A 22,354-nucleotide genomic window follows, 5' to 3' on the forward strand; every position below is an offset into this window, starting at 1 on the left:
GTAGACCACTTAGCAGGATGTCTGGCATAGTAAATGCTCAATAAGTGCCTTGTTTCTTTCTTGGAGATTAGCTCTGCTCATTCCCTTTGGGCAATACTACGTGTTTTTATAAATTTGTTATGCTGTATTTTAAAATAATTGGATTTATTTGACACATTATTAAGTCATCAACTAAGGCAGCACATCCATTAAATTGTCTTTAATTTTTTAAATTTAAATTACGTTGCTCTGTCCTTTAAGAGTTCCTTAATAAAACATCAGTAAAACACTTTCCCCACTTCATCTGCCAGACATCTCAAATAATGAGCCTATTACAGCTTTAACTTTCTTCTCTCATTGTATCCATCCCAGCCTAGCCAACGGTGGCAGTTCTTGGTTTCTGTTTTTTGTTTGTTTGTTTTTTAAAGAAACGATTTGAAGAGAAATCAAAGAGATAATTTAGAAGAAGGGTGGGGTTTGGGAGTATGGGCTAAAGAATGTTAAAAATTGCTGGTTAATTATCCTGCTGAACTGCAGAGCTTCTAATCTGGTGTCCTTTCCAGTTTTTTCAGAACTCAAATCTCAAACTCTTGCTTGGTTGTTTGCCAGTGTTACCACAGATATAGCATTTAAATAGAAGACAACATACTATTTTTCAGTGTTTTTGTATTGGGAGATAAAACAAGAGAAAGCCCAACAAATGTGGTTGGATTTTGAAAGGAATAGTTATTGGGCAGCCTGCCTCAGTTAAGACAGTTTTAGCTGTAGGCAATTTAAAATGGACTGTTTTGCAAAGAGGATATCTGGAAAAAGTGAATATAAATATGCCGGTGCCAAACTTTGAACAGCTTTTAGTGTTGTAAACCAGGATCGCCTTTGCTTGGGAGAGGCTTAACCAATTAAGACAATTATAGAGTTTGAAGAGATTTCTGAAACTTCAGCTCATTTTTATAATCCTTCCAAAATTTGTAGTACCACCTCATTCACTTCTAAGTGTAGGTTTTGTATTAGTAATTGGAGTTGGCTTAGTAGTAATTACCAATTTGTCTTTGAAATTCATTTTCTGTGCACTGTTTTCCTCCATCAGAGCAAGTTTGCTTTGCAAACCAAGAAAGTTTAAAACATCCTTTCCTAAACATTTCACTACAAAATACTGAGCTCTTCTGTGAATATTGTCATAAATTGAAAATAATCCACAAAAAAATTTCCCCTTGCTATTCATCTTTTGGACCCACCCCAGAAGTTATTCGGCCATTTAGAATTAAGTGTCATTGGTTGAAATATCTGCTTGAGCTTCTGTTAGAGTTTTAGAACAAAATGAAAGCGTTTTTAACCCAGAGACCAACCCTGTGCAGTTTGCAGTAGGGAGTTAGGGGTGCTTTCTATCAGAGAAGCTTGTTTTTCCTTTCTTTGTTGTATGTGCTGCTTCTGCCGTGATTCTGTTCACTCGAAGGTGTGAGGCACTTTATACATAAAGTGAGCCTTATACCCATCTCACCATCCGTCTTTTTTGACTCTACTGTCAAAAATGCAGCTTGGGACCAGAACGACAGTACGGGGGGGCGGGTGTGGAGGGATGGGGGGGGAGCATTTGCCTTGCACAACGCTGTCCCAGGAGTTATCCCTGAGCACCACTGAGTTGGCCCCCCACCCCTAAAGCAGTTCAGGAAGATAAGGTCCTGCCGGGCTGAGGCAGCACCGCCTTCCATTCCCCAGAATCTGTGGACTGCGGGTACCAGCTCACTGCCACAGGCGCTTCCAGTAACGGGCATCTCTTCCCCTCTTGTGGTAGCTGTTGTGGCAGCTAAATTGTGTGTCCTGTGCGCCTTTCCTCCTCCCCCATGTCTTGGCCCCTCCATCCCACTAGAGTGCCTGACAGACTAGCACAGCCAGGAAAACATGGACATTTGCCTGGGAGATTTGAATCTGGAATGACTGTTTCTGATTTCCTGTGTAAAATACGCTTGCGTGTCAGCCTTTCATGATTTTTCCCCCTTGTCTCTCCCATAGGTCAGAGGAATAAATAGGTGTCAGCCCAGTGTGTGGCTTAGCGTGGTTGGTGGGTGATGGATGCTTGTTCACAGCTTTGTGATAGCAGGGAAGTTTGCCCTGCTGTTTGGTTTCATGCCTCCCTCCTTGGCCTTGCTAGAGAGGGAGCTTGTGTCGGGTTGCGCTTCACTTTTGGAAAACCTGGGTAGGAAGGTAAGGGCAAGCTACGTGGGTGACATGTCAGTCACATGTCTTTGCCCGCATTAGAACAAGGACATACACCCAGAAGTCTGAGTGAGAGATGAAGCAGTTCTGACTACTCATCATCTCTTGTTCTGGCTTTTGTCTGATGGAAAATTGCAGTACATTATATATATATATATATATATATATACATATATATATATATAATGGGGCCAGAGAGTCATGTTTTAACCCCACATCTATTAGAACTTTATATGAGTAGTCCTGACGAGTACCGTGTGCCTCAGTGTACCCCAGTGTCACTTCGGAGCTCTGGTGCTCTCACCCTCAGCTTTTCAAGAACCTCTTTCAGTTCTTTTAGATCTTTCTTTTCTGTCTGATGCCGCCAGGAAGACTTTCATTTTAGTTTGCATTTTAAAAAATTGTATAGTTTCAGTAAAGGTAATATCTAGACATTTCACATAGAATAGGCTCTCACATTTTTTTTTAATATAATAGTACAATTCCAGTGCGCTGTAGGATTTCAAAAGCACCTTCATCAACTCATTATTGTTTGCAACCCTTACATTTTTATATTCATTCATGTGGAACACTTAGATCCCCTTGAAAATGTCTGTATTAAAGCAGTGCAAAATCTTATGTGCCACAGTAATCTAAACTGCATTTTAGGAGCCGGGAAGTGTTCCCCAGACACAAGCCCCCCACCCGACCCCCAGTCATAGAGAAGCTCATCTCTACTCCTCAGTCCCAGAGGTGGCAGTCAGGTCTCATCAGATCCCTTAGTCTCTTCCCTAGCTGAGAAAACCATTTTATTTTAATTTTCATGCTAATCTAAGGGACTGTGGTATGGGTAAGATTCAGGACCAGGAAGGAGTTTAGAGATTGGCCACCAGTCTTGAAATGCTTTTCCTTCATGGAGTCTAAAATACTATTATAAAATTTTTTGTATTTATACCACGTGAGAGGAAACTTACTAAGACTGTATTCTAGGACACGTGTTTTCTGGCATTAATGCATGCTGGAAGCCTGCTTTGGTGTTGAGTAGATCTTCCGTATTTTACTGACCCAGGGAACAGTTTTGAATCATGCAGTATTTGATGATAGTGATGGATTTTGACGATGTTTGGAAAGATGGAAAATTAGCCATTGAGAAGGAGTAGCAAGACCATTTCATAGAAGAAATCTCCGAACTGTTGTATATGTGTGTCTTCTCTCCTCTTCAATTATTACAGATTTCTGTTTTAGCTAAGTTGTGTGTTTGTTCCCAGGTGTTTTGGAAGGACTGACTTTAAAAAACATTTTATGTAAATTCACCTTTGCTGTACTGCCATTACGTGGTAATTTTTCCCTGTCTCCTCTTCCTGATCCTTTTATATTTATTTAACTCCCCCCCCCCCCCCCCCCCAATTGTAACCTCCATGGGTGTCTTCTCTTTATTGTGTTCTCTCAGTATTTCTGGGGCCATACCTGGGACAGTGCCTTGGTGGCGCCAGAGGTCACACCTCATGGTGTTCAGGATGCTTGGTGGTGGTTTGTGGTGCCAGGTGTCAGCCTCAAGGCCTCATACTGGCAGGACATGTGCTCTACTACCGTAACCACTTCTCCAATCCTTACCCTGCCCTTTTAAATAAACAGTTATATCCTGGTTCTAGAGTCACTTGGACATATATTAGTCAAATGGTGATCTTACTTAATTTTTAAATGCTACGTAAAAAATTAAAAGCTGAATGGGACCATTGCAATGTGGCAATGAAGCTCTATCCCAAATTTATGCGGCTGGCATGAGTCTGTTAAATTTGCAGGAGGGCAGGTGTCTGCTAATTTAACAGAATGTTAAGATAAAGGATGATTGATACAAGATTATCATTAATTTTTTTTACTGCTGTTTCTTGAGACCATCATACCATTAATAAAAAAGAAAAACCTTAGAAAAACATAGTTCTCGAGTAACTGATGAGTTGGCTGCCTTTTTTTTTTATGAGAAATATAACCTTTCAGGCAGATTTATAATTTCTTTGCCTAGAAGTAAGTGTATATGTGTTCATCTGAGGAAGAAGGTTCTTTTATACTTTATGATCCGGAGTCGTGTTTGCTTTGTAAAACCACAGTGCTGTAACCAAGAAAATGACAGACATAGAACTTTTGTTAAGACCTAATTAAGAGGGTTTTTTGTTTTTTTTTTTTTAATGAAATGTTTAGATTCAGAGTTAAGCAAATCTGTTTTTCACACAGTCATTATAATAGAAAGAGGTTGGATATTGTGTCGTCTGTATTTGCTTTCACATATTTATTTACTACTCATTATTGGGCTACATTGTTTTTTCAAATGTTTTATTAATATGCATTTATTTTTCTGGTAATACTGCATTAAGTTAATAATATACATTATGGTCATTAGTTTTAACAAAAGTAAGAGTCATCCAACTCTTTCATCCTGTATATGGCAGTTAAAATAAAGCAATTGTAATTTAAAAATAGTGTCTATTACTTGATACAAAGGAACGCAGAGAAGAAAGAATTCACTTAAATTTAGCTTATGCAGCAGGGGGCACCAGATGAAGGCAGAAATGAATTCTTATATTTTAAATCAGTTATAGCCTATATCCTGTTCACATTTAAATAGTATGGTTGTTAATCGTTTTCTCCATTAGCTTTCTTGATGGTTTAACTTCTCACTTTTTACAGCTATATTTAAAAAGACATTGATAACTATTCTCCTAATTTAAATGAAACTTATTATAATTAACCAGTTTAGTTATCATACTAATTTTTCTTAAATTTTTGTTTTGAAAAGACTGAAGACCACATTTAATAACTTGTTTAGATGAGTCATACTGTGTTTTTAAATCCTTTGCACAAAATGTGTTTTCATTAGTGATAATGAAAAGAGAGCTCCAGTGATTTGAAAGTTTTAATTTTATTTTCTTCATGTGTGAACCAAATGCATTCAAAGTCTGGGAAGCTGCTCCTTTTAGCGAATAAGTAATACAACTTTGCTTTCAGGAATGCTTGCTTTTAACACTGGTGGTATCATAGTTCTGTTCTTCCTTTCCTTCCCACCGTCTAGTCCAGTATCAGATGGAAATGATGCGGAGCCTGCGCCATGTAAACATTGATCACCTCCACGTGGGCTGGTACCAGTCCACATACTACGGCTCCTTCGTCACCCGGGCACTTCTGGACTCTCAGTTCAGTTACCAGCATGCCATTGAGGAATCTGTCGTTCTCATTTACGGTCAGTAGGAGGTTCCTTTATTATTCTTTTCTTCCCTTAATATTATTACAGCTATTTTTGCTTGCTGTCTTTTGCCTCTCCGAGCAGCCTGGCAAGCCTTCTCGAGTAAATACCAACCCTGTTTCTGCAGCAGCCTCAGCAGCAGCTAAGTCTAGACAGCGTTTCCTTCTTTCTGTTTATTTTTCTTGCTATCAGAGCCCTGATGTGTACATTTTGGAATGCTGGAGTAGCTGCTTCATTTTTATTCCCCCATCTCCCCTCCCTCAATTGAAAGGGCTGGTGGAACTAGACCAGATGTCTAACAAACCCCGATTGCTAGAGTGTCTGGCTCTGTACGTGACTGACCAATCATAACACAGCGTGCCAAGTTCTCTCTCTCTCTCTCTCTCTCTCTCTCTCTCTCTCTCTCTCTCTCTCTCTCTTTCTTTCTTTTTTTTTATACCTCTGACAGCAGCATACAAAACCTGGACTGTTTCTTAGCACAAAGATTTTTTTCTTTTCGGCCTATTTAATGGTGTTTCCTCAAGCTCTCCAGACCAGATGTTCTGTGCTGTATCAGAACTGTAGGCAATTTAACAGCTTTATAGCCTCCCCCTCCCCAAACACTCACAGTTTGCCATATCTGGCAGACTTGGATATAGTTTCCAGCTGAGAAGTAAATGTAACGTCCTGAGTATCTGTCAGAAAAAATACTAATGAATACGATCAATCTTATGAGCTGCCCCAAAATTGTTTCAGTATGTTAACAATTGGATTACAGTAAAGAACAAGTTGTTAAAGTGTACTTATATTGGCTGGAAACATTGCATCATCAGACCTTGATGAATTTTCCACTTGTTTCAGTCTATTTTGGTTTTCATTTTATCACCTATTGCTAAAAGTTTCACTGTGTTAAGTTTCAGACAACATGAATGTTAACACAGGTTTTAGGAGAATATTGGCATGCTGGAGCTGTTATCATGCAGCGAGTGCTAAGCTCCCTTACTCGTGGAGTGTTTAAGCAGTCTTGACAAAATTAGTTTCCCTAAAACTAAAGGACACTTTTGTGATAGCGCTTTGACTTTAGTGATATTGCTCTTAGAATCTGTTTTTAACTGAAAGTTTGAACAGAGATTATTAGGAGGACTAAATCTAGTTTGTAGGGCTCGTCATTTTATATTAGTTTAACTATAGAACTATTCACAATGCATGTTGCGAATTTTTCTATTTAATATTCATTAATATTTTCCTGCTAATGAGCAAGATGTCTAATGTGTAGGCCATTTTGTATATTTGATATTCATCAAGATTGCTGGTTTGAGCTGAGAAGATTTGAAAATGATTGTGTTTTGAATCTTATTGTTTCTTATGGAAAGAAGTTGTTCTTTCTATTATGAGTAGTATAATAGGGTCCTGCCCCTCCCTCCCCTCTTACTGTTTGCTGTACTGGTTTGGATCTGCTTCAAATAGTGTCCTTCTGATTTTTTTTAAATCTTCATTTAACAAAGATTTTAGGATAATAGGATGTGCTCAGAACCTTATCATTCAAGAATTGGTAGAGATAAAAACCACTTGTTACTTCTGTTTTTCTCTCCCTTATTTAAGATCCCATTAAAACTGCCCAAGGGTCTCTCTCACTGAAGGCATATAGACTCACCCCTAAACTGATGGAAGTTTGTAAAGAGAAGGATTTTTCTCCTGAAGCGTAAGTTCTTGGAAGCCTCTGGTAAAGGATTGAATATGTATCTCTTTTTGTTCACTGTATCACTGTCACTGTTAATCCCGTTGTTTGTTGATTTACTCTAGTGGGCGCCAGTCTCTATTCCTCCCAGCCCTGAGATTTTAGCAGCCTCTCCTTAACTCATCTTTCACAACGATTGGAGGCTCTTTTAGGTTCAGGGGAATGAGACCTGTTATCATTACTGTTTTTGGCATATCGAATATGCCATGGGGAGCTTGTCAGGCTCTGCCTGTGCGGGTGGGATACTCGGTAGTTTGCCTGGCTCTCTGAGAAGCATATCTCTTTTGGTTAGTTTGCCACATTTATTGACTCCTCAGTGGTATGGTAATGTGGTATGATAATGCTTTTGTCAGGTGAACTTCACACAGGAGAATTTTTCTGTGTGGATGAGTGCCGTTTGATTTCTGCCTTTCTATATTTAATTGTTCTTTTTAGAACGTCTCATTTGTTCTCACTAAGCCTAAGTTCAGCTAGGGTGGTTAGTAATTAGATCCTCAGGATTAAATAAATAAATGACTGTATAAGGGAGATAGAACAAGTGATCAACTGCTGTCTGTAAGTGCTGTGTTGAATGCTTGCCAACTGGATATCTTATTTTCTGAACCTCGGGTTCATAAGAGATAGTAGGGTGGAAACATTTTAAGGATTCAATACGGAATGTGCCTTTTTTGGTATTTTATGGGTGACAAGAAAATTAGATGATAAAACCGTTTGTGATCCTATATAATAAATAGGGTTAGAGTATCTGCATTAAAAGTTTTGTTTTAAATATTTAGGATTCTTTCATTTTCTGTAATTATAATAGTTTTAGTTTCTTTTTCAAATCAATATTAGTGGCTTTGACTTCATGTTAGACACCTCATAACTCTTTTTCCATTTGGTCCCTAAAAAAAAGGTACAGTGGATTTAAAAGAAGAGCTGGTTCATGAACTGTTGATGAATATGGTAGTTCTAACTAAATCATTTGAAGTTGCATTCTTGCTATGTTCTGAGTCATTGAATTCAGAATACACTATGAGTGTTCCACTTGTTAATCTCTTTAGTAAGCTGTTAAAATGTATACTTCCAAGAACTAGTATATTCCCTGGTATTTGCTTTAATTTGATATACTTTAGCTGTAGATTATAAGAATAACTTTATGACATTTTCATTTTAATCACAATGCTTTAAAGATACCTGATTGCAAAAAGAGGGGTTTTTTTTGTTTGTTGGTTTTTGGCCAAAAATCTAACCTTTGTAGGTGTACAGTTTCAATTCGCATTATTGTTAGTTACTCAGATCATTTAAGCTTGAATCTGCAAATCTCTAGTCTGTCTCCCCTTCTTAAAGAATGCTCATGAAACAAAGGCTCTGCAAAGGACCTGTATTTAGGAGGAAATGAGTAAAATAGTCAATTTAACACTTCCGTCTGACCCTCTCAGACTAACATAATTTTAACGTGCTTCACAGATTGAAAAAAGCAAGCATCACCTTTGAGTTCATGTTTGAAGAAGTACCAATTATAATTAAAAATTCTCATCTGATCAATGTACTAATGTGGGAGCTTGAGAAGAAGTCTGCTGTAGCTGATAAACATGAATTGCTCAGTCTTGCTAGCAGGTAAGTGACCCTGCCTAGTGAAAAGTCTCTAAAGTTTTTTGTAAAAGGCACTTTTACTTAGACGTTAACCACTGAAACAAATCAAAGGATTAGTTTTAAGTACATCTTGAGGTTACTAAGACATACGTAACAGCATGTAGTACTTGTCTGGGTCTGCTGAGATCTCTGGGGGGAAATCCCACCGAACTGCAAGTGTTTGAATACTGATAGCTCCTATCATGAAAAGCCGTTAGCTGTCTTTGCAGTTTCATTTTTGCTTTGATATGGTAAAGCCCATGGGGTAGGGTTTGGGGCTGAGCTTCATTTATCATACACTGGCCTTGGAGACTTATGGCATTGTGCTTAATGTTCAGGAGAAAAACCAAAATACTTATTTTACTAGTGACACATACCTTTGTTCAGATGAAGACTCTACCAGTAGTTTTGGATTTAAGACTAAAACTCGAGTTTTCTGAACCTGCCCCTGAGTTTGCTGTCTTAGACACTGTTGACATGATTTCCTTCAGTGTGGCTGCTTTAGCTGTCTTGCTGCTAAGGCATTACTTATTATATTGGTAAAATGCTGACAGAGGTATTTCAAGCAGATTGTGCTCTTAGTGGAATTAATACTTCTTTTGCCCCGTCTATTACTCTTAGCAAAAATATGAACAGAGTCATGCACCAAGCTTCTCTTAATTGCTCTTTCGATTTGAGCACAGTGATTATTTCAGGTTGGAAGAAGACTAGCAGCTGCTTGGTAGCGGGAAATAACAGAAGTAAGCCAGGCCAACGGTGGGCACTTGTTGAGGACTGAAAGAAAAACGTGTCCTCTCAATCATCCCATTTGGAGCAGAAGCTCGATTGTTTATCAGATTTCTAGATGCTAGATAGAAGCTTGTACCAAAGAATATACTGATTTTGTACACCCACCTGTGCTCGGATCATTCTGGTGGCATGCAGGGAGCTTGATGGGGTGCCGGGAATGGCCGTGTGCCGAGTTGACCATGAGCCAGGCAGCACACTGTCCACTGTACTATTGCTCTCACCCCTGTGCTTCTTTGATAGAAGACCAGTGAGATAAACGCAGGCCCGAGAACTTCATGTTTAGGCTCCAGGCAGGCCAGGGCCGGGCTTGCAGGGCCTTCTAGTGTGTGAGCCCAGCACCGCCCCTGGGAAGTGTTCGCCCTGGAGGGTGTGCATAGCATTAGGTGACAGGCTGCACGGTGTGTTTGGCATTGAAGAGAGTATTGTTTGACTGCAAACATGTATTCATAACAGCCCTTTAATTTGTCTCTTTTAGAAGGTCATATTTTTCTTTATTGCTTTAAAAAACACACTTGGCACACCTGTATTTAAAGCATTGAGCTAAGAGCCTTTTTTCAGCACGGAAAGTTAAAATTTGATGTATTAAGTATATAGTTCAATAATAATTCTAAATTTACTATGTGAAAGCTTTTGCTTATATAATTTATGTCTTCACCTTTTCCCAAGCTGCTTTTATTGAGCGTACAAAACAAATACGGCCCTTCTGTGCTTTCACATTACCAGTGAGCTGGTCTGTAATGTCTGTTTGTCCAAAGCAGCATTTATAACAGCCAAGAAAATGTTCCCCATTTGCCATAGCAACTAAGATCTAGGCAAATATTTTATTAATGGTTTTTATCTTCTGTATTTTATGTGAACTAGGAAGAAAAGGCCCTTTGCTTCCCAGTTGAAATTATTTAAAAGTCAGATTTGTGTTGCTGTTCAGAGAAAAAAAGCAGCTCCCCCCCCCCCCCCCCCCCCCCAAAAAAAAATAGAACAGAAACTTTGTATCAGTGCTTTTAAACTGTTCTGGACCCACATGATACTACTATTTAGGAGGCTAAGATATAACCTTTGTATATCTCAGACTTTAATTTCTAACTTTAGTAGTGACCATGGTGATTGGATAAGTTACCATGAAAGATTTTCTAAGAAGCATAATAATTCAAAATGATTCTTACACAACGTAAACATTTTGCTTATCCTTGTTTTTTACAACCTGTGTATAGTACTGGTTCCTTAATATACTTGATTCATGCTGTAAGCAGATCATACTACATGTTCTTTCGTTTCACAAGTTTCTAAATTTTAATTTCACTAGCTGGAGGTGCTAGTGAAATTTATTTCATGAGATCCTCTTAATTTTGGAATATACTCTACAGACCTTCAGTATTTACACATGATAAAAACAATTGTTTTTATTTTCTCTGTAAATAAGTAAACAAAGGGTAGGCATCCATCATACATTTAAAGATAATAAAGAAAAATTGATACTTTGGCTAGAACAGACATCACTCCACGTCTCAGCTCACATCTGTTTAAGTTATCTGTCTTCAGATAACTTTGTTTCCTTGGCAATAGGAAGAGGCTACATTATTTAAACTCCTAACAATAATTCTGTTTCAGTATTTTTATTGAACTGGTACTGAAAAGATCTCCATAAAATTGCTGTTGGTAATGGACCTGATTTCCTGTGAATGTTATTTGTGAAATAGTTATGTATCTTAATTTTATTTGCCCTTCAAGGTCTTTACTGTGCAGACTTTTGAGTTATATGTTTGAAAAGTATAATCTGATCAGATACGTTTCTGACAGGCATTTAGTATTGTAAATGTTATGAAAAATGTTTAAAGTTCTTATATCACTGCTTGTTCCTCACTATAATCACACATACTTAAAACGAAGAATGGTGATACTCTATATTGGAGATAGTTCTTGGTAAAGAGAGACGGTCTGTCCTTAGATGACCTATCTCATTGCTAAAGCCAGTGCAGTTACCTCCGTGGTTAAGGTCTGGCCTTCTCAGGGGCGTGCTCTCTGTTCTTTCTGTTTTCCTCAAGTGTCACTGCCATTCCCTCTCCCCCCACTAATCATTCAGTCAACGAACTAGTGCTGGTTTGCCTTCAATGAATTCATTTTCCCCTTACATAAATGATTTATTTGACAATTGTACAGTTAATGTGTCTCTTCTTTAAGCCTCAGGTCTTCTTTAAGCCTCAAGTCTTCCCTGGTGGGTGAAATGAAAGAATGGGTATTTTCCCTAAGGCAAACCCCATCCATTTCCTCCCCTGTATTGTCTTTCCACCTCATGCTTTAGTATTTCTCTAACCAGTCTGACTATTCTATCGTATATTATGGTTCTCATTATACTCATAGAATACTTCATTGGTATTCTGTCACAGGATGCTGTAATAATCTTAGGCATTTAACAGTTATTCCTAAAATTCTACCCCTTTTTTTCAGTCTATAATACTGCAGCTCTTCTGGGTAACTTCTCGCCACAGTAAACCCACTTCTGCTCATCCCTTAATATTAGTATTTTCCAACTCTGTCTTCCTCCTCCTACTTACATTCCTGGGAATAACATCTCACTTTTACGTATTTGACTACCTTAGGCCTGGACCTCATTATTTCTATTCCTGATTACTTTCACAGTCTCCTAACTTCCTGCTTTTAGCCTTTCCTTGTGGCGATCATGCTAAATGAAAATTGTATGATCATATTACTACTTAGATTAAAATATTTGGCTAGTTCTCTGTTGTCCTTAGAATGGAACACACACACACACACACACACACACACACACACACACACACACACACCCTTCCAAGAGTCTGTGCTATGACTGTTGTCTGTCTCTTTAGTTTCATAGTTCTTTTTCCATAGTCTTGTCCTTTTTCCTTGCTCCTGGTGTACTGAAGACCTTATAGTTCTTAGCTTATTCACCCACCCATGCCAAAGTCTCTGAGCTTGTTGCCCAGAATCTGCAGTGTCCTCACCCTTTTCCTTGTCTGCAACTCCTCTTTAAAATTCAGTAATAAGGTGTTATAGGGTCAGGAAAGTCTCCTTCCCAAAATCTTTTGCATAGAGTGTATTATAGCAGTTATTATATCATCTCTGTGTTGTATTTATTTACATTCGTCTCCTTTTACTAGAATGTTTGAGTTCAGCAGTGTCTTTAGTATCCAACAGAAGTGACTGGCACAGTAGGCATATACTCCTGTGTGTTGAAAGAATGCATGTGAGAAGATAATATATTGTTACGATTTAATTCTAAAGTTGCATGACTGTATAAGTTATGAATCTGGATCTTCGCCTTGCACTTTTGGTCCAAACGCTTACTGTGGGTAAATTGAAAAGACTATTAAGAAATTAGGAGAAAACAGAAGTGGATACTTAATCTAGTTTACAGAGAAGAGGTTTTTTTTTTTATTAAAAAATTTTTTTAATAGTGAGACATCATGAGGTACAGTTGCAGACTTGCACGTTTTTGTGCTTGGGTTTCAATTATACAATGATCAAATACCATCCCTCCACCAGTGCCCACTTCCCACCACCACGGATCCCAGTATCCCTCCCACCCCCATCCCCCCCATTCCACCCTGACTCTGTGGCAGGGCATTCCCCTCTGTTCTCTCTCTCCTTTTGGGTGTTGTGGTTTGCAAAAGAAACATTGAATGGCAATCATGTTTGGTCTATAGTCTACTTTCAGCATGCTTCTCCCATCCTGGGAGGGTCCTCCCAACACCTTTATTTGGTGTTCCCCTTCAGAAGAGGTATTTTAAAACTAAAAGCAGTTCACAAGATTACACAGGCTACGATAAATATGAGTTAAAGTTAATATGAAAGAAATACTTGATCCCTTGATAGGTTAAATCATTCCACCAAGAATATATAGGTAGTTTAGACTTAAATTCAAGCCCAGGATTTAAAGGTGTGTTCATTCATTTATTTACTTACTTACTTATTTTTATTGGTGAAACACCTTGAGGTACAGTTGTAGACTTACAAACTTTCATGCTTGGGTTTCAGTTATACAGTGATCAAGTACCCATCCCTCCACCAGTCTCCTTTCTCCACCATTAAAGGTGTATTTAAATAACATTTATGCCCACATGATAGCACAGATTTTATGCTGTTTCCACTATTAAAGGGACACCACCCTTCCCCAACACCCCCCCCCCCCACACACACACACACGCACACACCCCACTCATTTTAAGACTCAGATTGCATAAGGAACCCATACCGAATTTCTTTTTAGAATTGGGTCTTCTTTCATTTACATTCCTAATTCATTTCTTCCTCGTCTCTGTAAATGATATCCTTTTATTTCTGGAACTAGGGAGATAGTGAAGAAGTTAAAGTGTAGCTCTTAACGCCTTTCACACTCCTCCTCGTCTCCAAGGATTTCGGTTTGCATTTGTGATGTGCCAAGGGATCGACCCTGCAGCTTCTCGTATACAAGGCAGGCACATCGCCACTGATCTCTCCCTGAGGTCAACACTACACATTCCTACTAGCACCATTTGTATCCCTTTCGATTTGTCTCTCTTCTGTTGTTACTCCCCACAACAAAAATAGAAATGTTTGTAAAGTAAGTTCGTCTTTCTTAGGAAAGTTTGTCATCTCCCTTGAAAAATGGGACATGAACTTAAGATGTATATATTTTTGTTATTTAGTATATGCTGGAGGAGAATTATTGGGTTGTACGGTAACTCCCTATTTTGTCTTAGCTGCTCCTGCTGTGGTGCTGGGGATCATGGTGATTTATTTTTCAAGAAAATTCATACTTCCATATGATGGTATGGTGGCTTACCATTTTCCATTCTTACCACAGTGTATGAGTTGCCAAATTTCTCCACATTTTTCTGCCAACACTCTGCAGTAGTAGACCTTCCCTCCCCCCCAAACTCCACACCCCTCTACCTCCCACTGACTAGATGTTGAGGGATCTTTGGTTCATACGTTGCATTGCTTAGGAGCTGTATTCCAGGCTTTCTGCTTAGGAGACCATGTATATGCCAGGGATTCAAACCAGAATCACGTTTGCTGCATGCAAGATGACTGCCTTGCCCCCAGTACAGTCCCTGGGGCTCCGTACTATAGATATTGTTTTGTTTGGCAGCTATGTGTAGTCATGTGGGGACAAGGGAGGGGATTGGGGACACTACTCCCAGTTCTGTGCTCAGGACTCACTCCTGGGATGCGCATAAGAGACCATACAGTGCTTGGGATCAAACCAAGTCTGTCTGTGAAGCATGTGTAGGCCTGATGAGCTATCTCTCCAGCTGCACAGTGAAGTCTTCTCCCCCCTTACACTTTATGTAAACACTGAGGTTTACAAAGTTGTTTATGATGATTTGTTACAGACATTCAGTATTCTAACACCATTCCACCTTCCCATCACCATTATTTCCAGCTTCCCCAATCACCCCCTTAAGCCTGCACCCATAGCAGACCCTCAATAATTTATTTTATAGTGCTTGTTAAAAATAATTTGCTAAAAGAATGATCAAAAAAATGCTTCCATAGAAGAAAGTTAGTGAATTGTATCTCACCATGAAGCCCTTAAGCCCCTGTATAAGCGATTACAAAGATGTTGTTACAGGTTAAGTCTTCTGTGCTTGTATTTCGTTGAGATTGGTTTCTTTCTACATTGCATCCCATCTAATCTGGCTTGCTATTCCTGGTTTATCAGTATTGTAGTTTGAGATGTTGCAGGGTGTGCTCCCAAAAGTCCGAAACTTTTAACAGGTGATACAGCTGGAGTTAAATTTTTAACTGGGTGGTGGCTTTGGGCAGTGTGAGTGACTCCCAAGGCTTCCATAAGTACAGGGAGATGCCAGGAGATCACCCATCCCTGACTTCGTGAAAGCCTGGATGGAGATTGCAGTCACAAAAACCCACAACTTAACCTGAGTTTTTCTACAGATTAACTTCTGGGTTTGGACTGACCCTGGGCTCACCCTCCCTCCAGCCTCTCCCCCCCTACACACACACACACACACACACACACATACACACACACACACACACACACACACACACACATATCCACCCTTGCCCTCAGGTGGTGCCCTAAGTGACTCAGCCTCGCGCAGGGTCTGGGAAAAAATCTACAACTTATTGATCTCTTTTGAGATTTATTTATAAGTCTTCTGGATTATGGCCAGTGAATGAACTTAATTGGAGCTGGAGCTAGAGCTGGTTCATGTACATGACTTCTGGGGCTTTTGGAAGTACAGGGAGCTGGGGGGAGGTAGTCCATCCCAATTCTGTGAAAGCCTTGAGATTTCAGTCTCCACAATAAAGTCTTAATTGATCTGACCTCCCTCACCTGTTACCGTGCTTCAGTATTCCCATGTCTCTTTTTAACCTCCCCACCTTCGTTCTTGCCCATCTCAGGCTTGACTTAACACTAGTACTTTCTCCTGTTCACAAGTGCCTGCATGATTGATTGGTCTTTTGGACAGTCATTTCTTCAGAAAGCCTGACTTACCATCTGATGAAGTCTAGGTGTCTCTCTGCCTCCTTCTTCCCTTTGCTAACTTGTAAGCTGAGTTAAAGACCATGAATGTCTCATTCCTATTGTGTCCCGTTTGCTAACACTGAGGCTGAAATACAATAGGCGTTTAACAATTATCAGTTCCAAATGAATGAATGAGTACTGTTTCAGCTAATGAATTTTAAAGTTTAGATGTATAGTAACTGCCTTTACCAACATAGGAGATAGTTGCTGAGAAAAATTAATGAACTATGGTGGTGGTTGTAACTAACCATTAGCATAACAGAAGCAGATCTTTGGTAAATGAACTGCAGTTAAAGTTTCTGGAGAGGAAAAGAAGTATGAAAGACTGTGCCATAGATTTTAGGAAGGGCAAGAGGAAAGGAGTCCTTTCTATACATATGGCTTTGTGGAGGAAGGGCTACTGTTGCTCTTTGTGGAGGAAGGGCTACTGTTGCTCTTTTAGAACCTTGCTAAAGAAAGGAAGGACTCGTACCAGGAGTATTAGTCCGATTACATGATTCTCCTTTCCTGTGACTGTGGATTGAGATGTCTGGGAATGTGATTCAATGGTAAAACAACTTGCCTTGCTTGTGTGCGGTCCTGAGTTCAGTCCCTGACACTGGAGTGGGGAGGGGAAGCTCTGGAATACAAGTGGTCAGGGGCGAGGAGCTCAGAGACAACGGATAAGGAAAAGGGTCCAGGAACATTGGGTTTACGTTGAACTCCATTGTTCAGAACACAGACACCATGCTAGGTGTGTGTAAGAGTTCCTACCTACCAGCTATATGCTCCCGCGGTAAGAAGCTAACTATTTCTGGTATTTTGTGGTTATGCTTATGGGTTTGAACCGAAAATTTCAATAATAAACTAAAACTCTCTCTGTAACCCCCCCTTTTTTTGGGGGGGGAGTTGGGTGGGGGTGCAGAATGTGTGCGCTTGTTCACTTAGCAAATGTCAGATCCATTTGATACCTCAGAACTCAGCAGTGTCAGAGCTATAACTTTAAAATATGACATGTCAGCATATTTACTTTACATTTCAGCAATCATTTGGGGAAAAATCTACAGCTGCTGATGGACAGAGTGGATGATATGAGCCAAGATATAGTTAAATATAACACATACATGAGAAACACGAGTAAACAGCAGCAGCAGAAACATCAGGTTGGTATTATGGAAGAATTCATCAAACATAGAATTTATTTTCTAAGTGTGACACTTCAAGAGTCATCTTTAGAATGATCTAAATTTTCTGATAAAGCACTGGCTGCTTGCTAGTAACTTTATATCATACTGGAAAGATTATTGTTTTGCAGAATATGTTTCTAAGATATTATTTACCAGTTGTACTTAAGAGTACCTGCCTTAAAGAGAGTCTGGTATGTTAAGCTCAGATTGTAATGCCAAGGTTATGCAAATAAGAGGTACATTTATTGAGAAAATCAGAGGCAAGGAAATTCTAGAGTCACAGCTCATTTCTTTACTAACTATAATTGGTTTGGTAGTGGCTCATTGCAGTATAGTTAGCAATCTTCAGTTCATTAAAAAAAACTGAGCAATTGTGATTAAGAGCAAGCGATTTTGATAGGGAATAATAGACCAACTGCTGTGAAATAGATAGTAAAATACAGATAAAACCTCTAGAATTACCTGAATATTCTCATATGCACATATATACTGTTAGGGCTGTTTAACATTTTATTAGTGTTGCCTGAAGGCCGCAAGGTTTTCTGGAATATTGCTTTTGGACTATATTGTTCTGAAAGACTCTTAGTACCTGACTGATACAGAAAATTTGATTCCAAAATATTTATCTGAAGAAGTATTCAGGACTACACTGTTCATTAAATTATTTTTTAAATTAGGTGTTATTAAAAATAGAATTCTAAGCACTATGAAGTGGTTTTGACGTATTGTATTAGTTCATGAAATTTACAGTGATTTGCCCATGTTGTAATTAGAATTTTTAAAACATACATAAATAGGCCCTTTCAGCCAAGAGGGTGGTGAAAATCTGATAAACCAGCAAGAAAACCCAGCTTGATTTCTGCTGAGTCTTCATTTAGGAAAAGGACTCAACTTGGGGTATCAAATAGAAAATCTTTTAACTTTTGAAGCTGTTGATTTGAAAATCAGTTTAACATATTTTCAGAATACTAGTATGTTTCAAAATTTTGTATTTCAAATTTATGCATTCTTACTAGAACCTTCTCACTTCTACTCTTGTACAGTGTGAGTTTAGGAATCTCTGTAGAGCAAATTAAAATTCTTTAGGAAGAACTGCTATTTCCCTTGATTATCAGAAGAATGCAGAGACTAAAATTTTTACTATCCTACCATGCTTTCTTATTACCTGGCCTGTTAGACTTTATGTGGGTTATTATCTCATGCTGCTGGGAGCAATCCATGTCCATGAACTATTCGCTGTAATTTGACATCCAAGTTTGTTTTTTTTCCTTTTTGGTTTTGCATCTGACTGTGCTCAGGGTGAGCTTAGAGATCATTCCTGGTGAGCTGGGGAGAATCATATGTGTTACTGTGGACCAAATTGTGGTCAGCAGTGTGCAAGGCAACCATCCTAACCCAGTGCTGTTTTCACTGGCCTAATTCAGGGAATTTTTTTGTTGTTGTTTTCTTTTTCGGTCACACCCAACAATACTGAGACATTACTCTGTGCTCAGAAATTACCAGTGGCTGTGCTTGGGGGACCATATGGGATGCCAGGGATTGAACCTGGATTGGTCGCGTGCATGGCAAATGTACTATCTGTACTATTGCTGCGGCCCCTATTTCAGGGAATCTTAAGAGCCCAGAGTTTGAAAGTTTTGAGAAATGATTTTGATTAGTAGACACTCTTAGTCACAGAGCTAAAACATAGGTGATTGCCAGTTTAAAATGGTAATTTTTTCCTTAGAGTGATAATAGTGTAGTGATGTATAACAGCATCATCAATATTATTGTTACTTTAGGTTAGCACAGGTGAAGCAGAAAGGTTCTCCCATGTGGTAGTTTATTTGTTAAAATGAATTCAGATTAAAATTACAATAAGGGCCTGAGAGAGTACCGGGGTTAAAGCAGTAGCCTGGCCTGTGATGCACCCTTGTTCGAGCCTCAGCACCACATGTGATCCCCTGGCACTACCAGGATTGACCCCCTGAGCGAAGCCAGAAAGAAATAAGCCTTTAGCACCCTGGGTGTGACCTAAAACCCAAAACCCCCACCTATCCCACAAATTAAGGTGAATGGTGCTTGTAATACTGTTGTAGTCAAATGAAGGAAAGTTATTCTCTCTCACAACCATGAGCTGCTTTGCTTCTTAAGTCCCATTTCTCACATCAGCAGTTTCATTTTCCCCCATCATTACAGACTCTCTTATCTCAAAGTGTCATCGGTCTGAGACAGAGGAATTTTTTTTTCCGTACTCTAGGCCCCCCCCTTCCCCCGACTTTTGAAGTAGGAATTACTAAATATTGTCGTTTACGAAACCGAGATTTGGAAGTCCAAGCGGTGGAATTTTTCTATTTGCCTAAGAGAGGCTGATCATTTTTTCCCTCTGCAGCTAGACAGAAATAAATTATTTTCCCTCTGAATTTCAGTATCAGCAGCGTCGCCAGCAAGAGAATATGCAGCGGCAGAGTCGAGGGGAACCCCCACTCCCTGAGGAGGATTTGTCCAAACTTTTTAAACCCCCCCAGCCCCCGCCCAGGATGGATTCACTGCTCATTGCAGGTATGGTTAGCCAGTGTCAAACACGACTGGTTGTCTCTGCCTTTCGGAAACAGAAGAGAGAGATTTACAAACAGAGGAATGTCGGCTGGCATATTTAAAGTAGTTGAATGATGAATTTAAATCTAGCAGCTATACTTTCTGAAATTTAAGAATTTGTCTGTCTTTGTTATTTCTGAAGGTCTTTCAGTGCCTCGCTCTGTTTATCTAAACATTTCTGAGATAGCATTATAAGCATTCTAATGTGGAAAGGTTTTATTTGAGTTATCTTTGATGGAAACCAAGAATAAATGTTTACAGTCTCATAATGCAAACAATCATTTTGCTCAAGCCCCTTAACTTTTCACATTCTAGCTTAGCACTGAGTCTGTAGTATTTGAATTGAATTTTCTGTCTTGACGGAAAGTGTTTCCCATCTCTTTTTGTAGGGGAAATTGCAGCAATATGGTTATAACTCGGAATGAAATTTTCCTGGGCTCCGTTTATCATTTAAAACTGGCTTTAAGAATAGAGATCTTGTATCTTATGCTAGGACTTACTAAGTTTTTAGTACATAACATTCCTAAAAATTAAAAAGAACAGTAGCCTCAGTTCTTTTTAAATGTTGTTAAATATGTTTAATTTAATTGGCCAGTGAGAAAGTTGTTAGAGTGGAAATCCTGTTCAAAGAAAATCTGACCTTCCACAGTTTGTAAATTTGTGTGTATATTGAGGGTGGAGGGAGGAGTTGTGTATGAATCTAGATTCCTTTAAGACTGTCTAGTACAAATGTAAATTAAATTTGGTAAATGGAGACACTTTCCTTAAAGATCCACTTCAGACTGAACTAACTGTATTTCTTAATGCTTATTGAAAAATAAAACGGTTGCATCAGATTCAATTACTAGTTTTAATACATACGAAGCAGTGATGGAGCTCTTTATTTAAGTAAACTGTGCTCCTGTTCTATCTTGGCTGTGGGAAACAACCCTTAATATTTCTAGACTATAAACAGTACTTTTTCACTTTTGGGTCAGGTGGCCTGGGTTGGTTTTGCAATATGCCATTTCCTTTCTACCTGGCTAAGGACAGCTAGTGCTGTTTTCTTGCTGGTCTTAGAACAGTGTTGGCCTGACTGGAATAAAGTACGGCCAATGTGTACTTACTGCAAATGACCTTTTGAGAAATTGTAATTTTTCATTATTTTCCATGTAGCAAAGTGTGCAAGACATCTTACTAAACAACAACATTCATCCATTCTTGATTATGTTTGGTGGGAAAGAAGAATCAATCATTTTAAACTTTTGATTCAAAGCACTTTGAATCAAAGTAATTCTGAATTCCGATTTTTTTGTTGGACTAATTTTCTGTGTAGTTTTTAATTTGTGGCACATTCTGATTCTCTTTCTTACTGTCCCAAATGCACAGGCCAAATCAACACTTACTGCCAGAATATCAAGGAGTTCACCGCCCAAAATTTAGGCAAACTCTTCATGGCCCAGGCTCTTCAAGAATACAACAACTAAGAAAAATGTTTCCAGAAAAGGAATTAACATGGATTTTTAAAATCACATTTAGTCAACTCTTGGAAGAAAAACATTTGTATATTGGAAAATCTTTCTATCCAACAATAAAGTTAAAATAAAGTTATCTTGTGTTCTTGCTCTTTGATTTTAGACATATTTACTTGCTTTCTCATCCTTCCCTCCTTCCCCTCTCACCCTCTCAGACGAACTTTTACCAATTTATTCGCAAAAGACAAAACAGGTTTAATAAAAATGCTCCATCACCTTTGCTTCCCATGAAGTTCACATTCCTACCACCCAGTGTGTTTACTATTTCCTGTTCCCATCAACCCAGAGACCAACTGTAAATTTTTTGTTTGTTTGTTTTGGCTTTTGGGGTCATACCTGGTGATGCTTAGGGGTTACTCCTGGCTCTGCACTCAGGAATTACTCCTGGTGTTGCTTGGCAGACCATAAGGGATGCTGGAGATTGAACCCAGGTTGGCTGCATGCAAAGCAAACGCCCTACCCACTGTACTGTCATTCCAGTTTGCAACTGTGAATTCTTTTTACCTCTGAAGATTTGGGTAATCTTTGATGACTGAAGATCCTGCTGTTCATGGAATGCCCAAATCAGTGAGATCTGTCAACTCTGTGTGTGTACTGAGAGACTCACAGGGGAATTCACAGCTTGAGAACCTGACTTCTAGAAACATGGGTGGGATGGATATATAGAGTAAGGGGAATTAAAAATGTGTTTGAAAACATATTTTGAAGGTATCACAAGAGCCCTGGGATCAGGTGACAACATTGGAAACTGGTCCTTCTTCCTTCAGTGTCCTTTTAGATGAGTCGCCTGGCCTTCCTGTCTATTCCTTTCCTTATTCAGGTGAGAAGACAAAAGGGGGGAAAGTATTAAAGGATGTGTACAAGCTTTATAGATGTTCGGCTGGGGATTAAGGTCAAGGACAGCAGTTCTCAAACTTTATTAGACCTACTGCTCCCTTTTTGGAAGGTGGGAGGATGATGTAGCACCTTCTCGAAAATGTGCCTAAACGAAACCCTTCATGACATTGAAGCTAATGGTATCTTCAAAGATGTCATGCCACTGGCTGAGCAAGTGTA

The 22,354-nt window shown here is 39.0% G+C and overlaps 1 protein-coding gene across 1 annotated transcript in view; it reads left to right on the forward strand.

Annotated features, from left to right (window-relative positions):
• EIF3H (eukaryotic translation initiation factor 3 subunit H) overlaps positions 1 to 21,374 on the forward strand; it is a 99,669-nt gene extending 78,295 nt beyond the window's left edge. The window contains exons 3-8 of the mRNA XM_056110171.1: positions 5,240 to 5,407; positions 6,992 to 7,091; positions 8,577 to 8,726; positions 17,063 to 17,183; positions 19,616 to 19,748; positions 21,153 to 21,374. Of these exons, the coding sequence (XP_055966146.1) occupies positions 5,240 to 5,407; positions 6,992 to 7,091; positions 8,577 to 8,726; positions 17,063 to 17,183; positions 19,616 to 19,748; positions 21,153 to 21,250 (770 nt within the window). The 3' untranslated portion in view covers positions 21,251 to 21,374. The remainder of the gene's footprint in view (positions 1 to 5,239; positions 5,408 to 6,991; positions 7,092 to 8,576; positions 8,727 to 17,062; positions 17,184 to 19,615; positions 19,749 to 21,152) is intronic.
• The last annotated feature ends 980 nt before the right edge of the window (positions 21,375 to 22,354 follow it).

Source organism: Sorex fumeus, unplaced genomic scaffold, assembly GCF_029834395.1.
Source record: "Sorex fumeus unplaced genomic scaffold, SorFum_2.1 ptg000002l, whole genome shotgun sequence".
Classification (NCBI taxonomy): Eukaryota; Metazoa; Chordata; class Mammalia; order Eulipotyphla; family Soricidae; genus Sorex; species Sorex fumeus.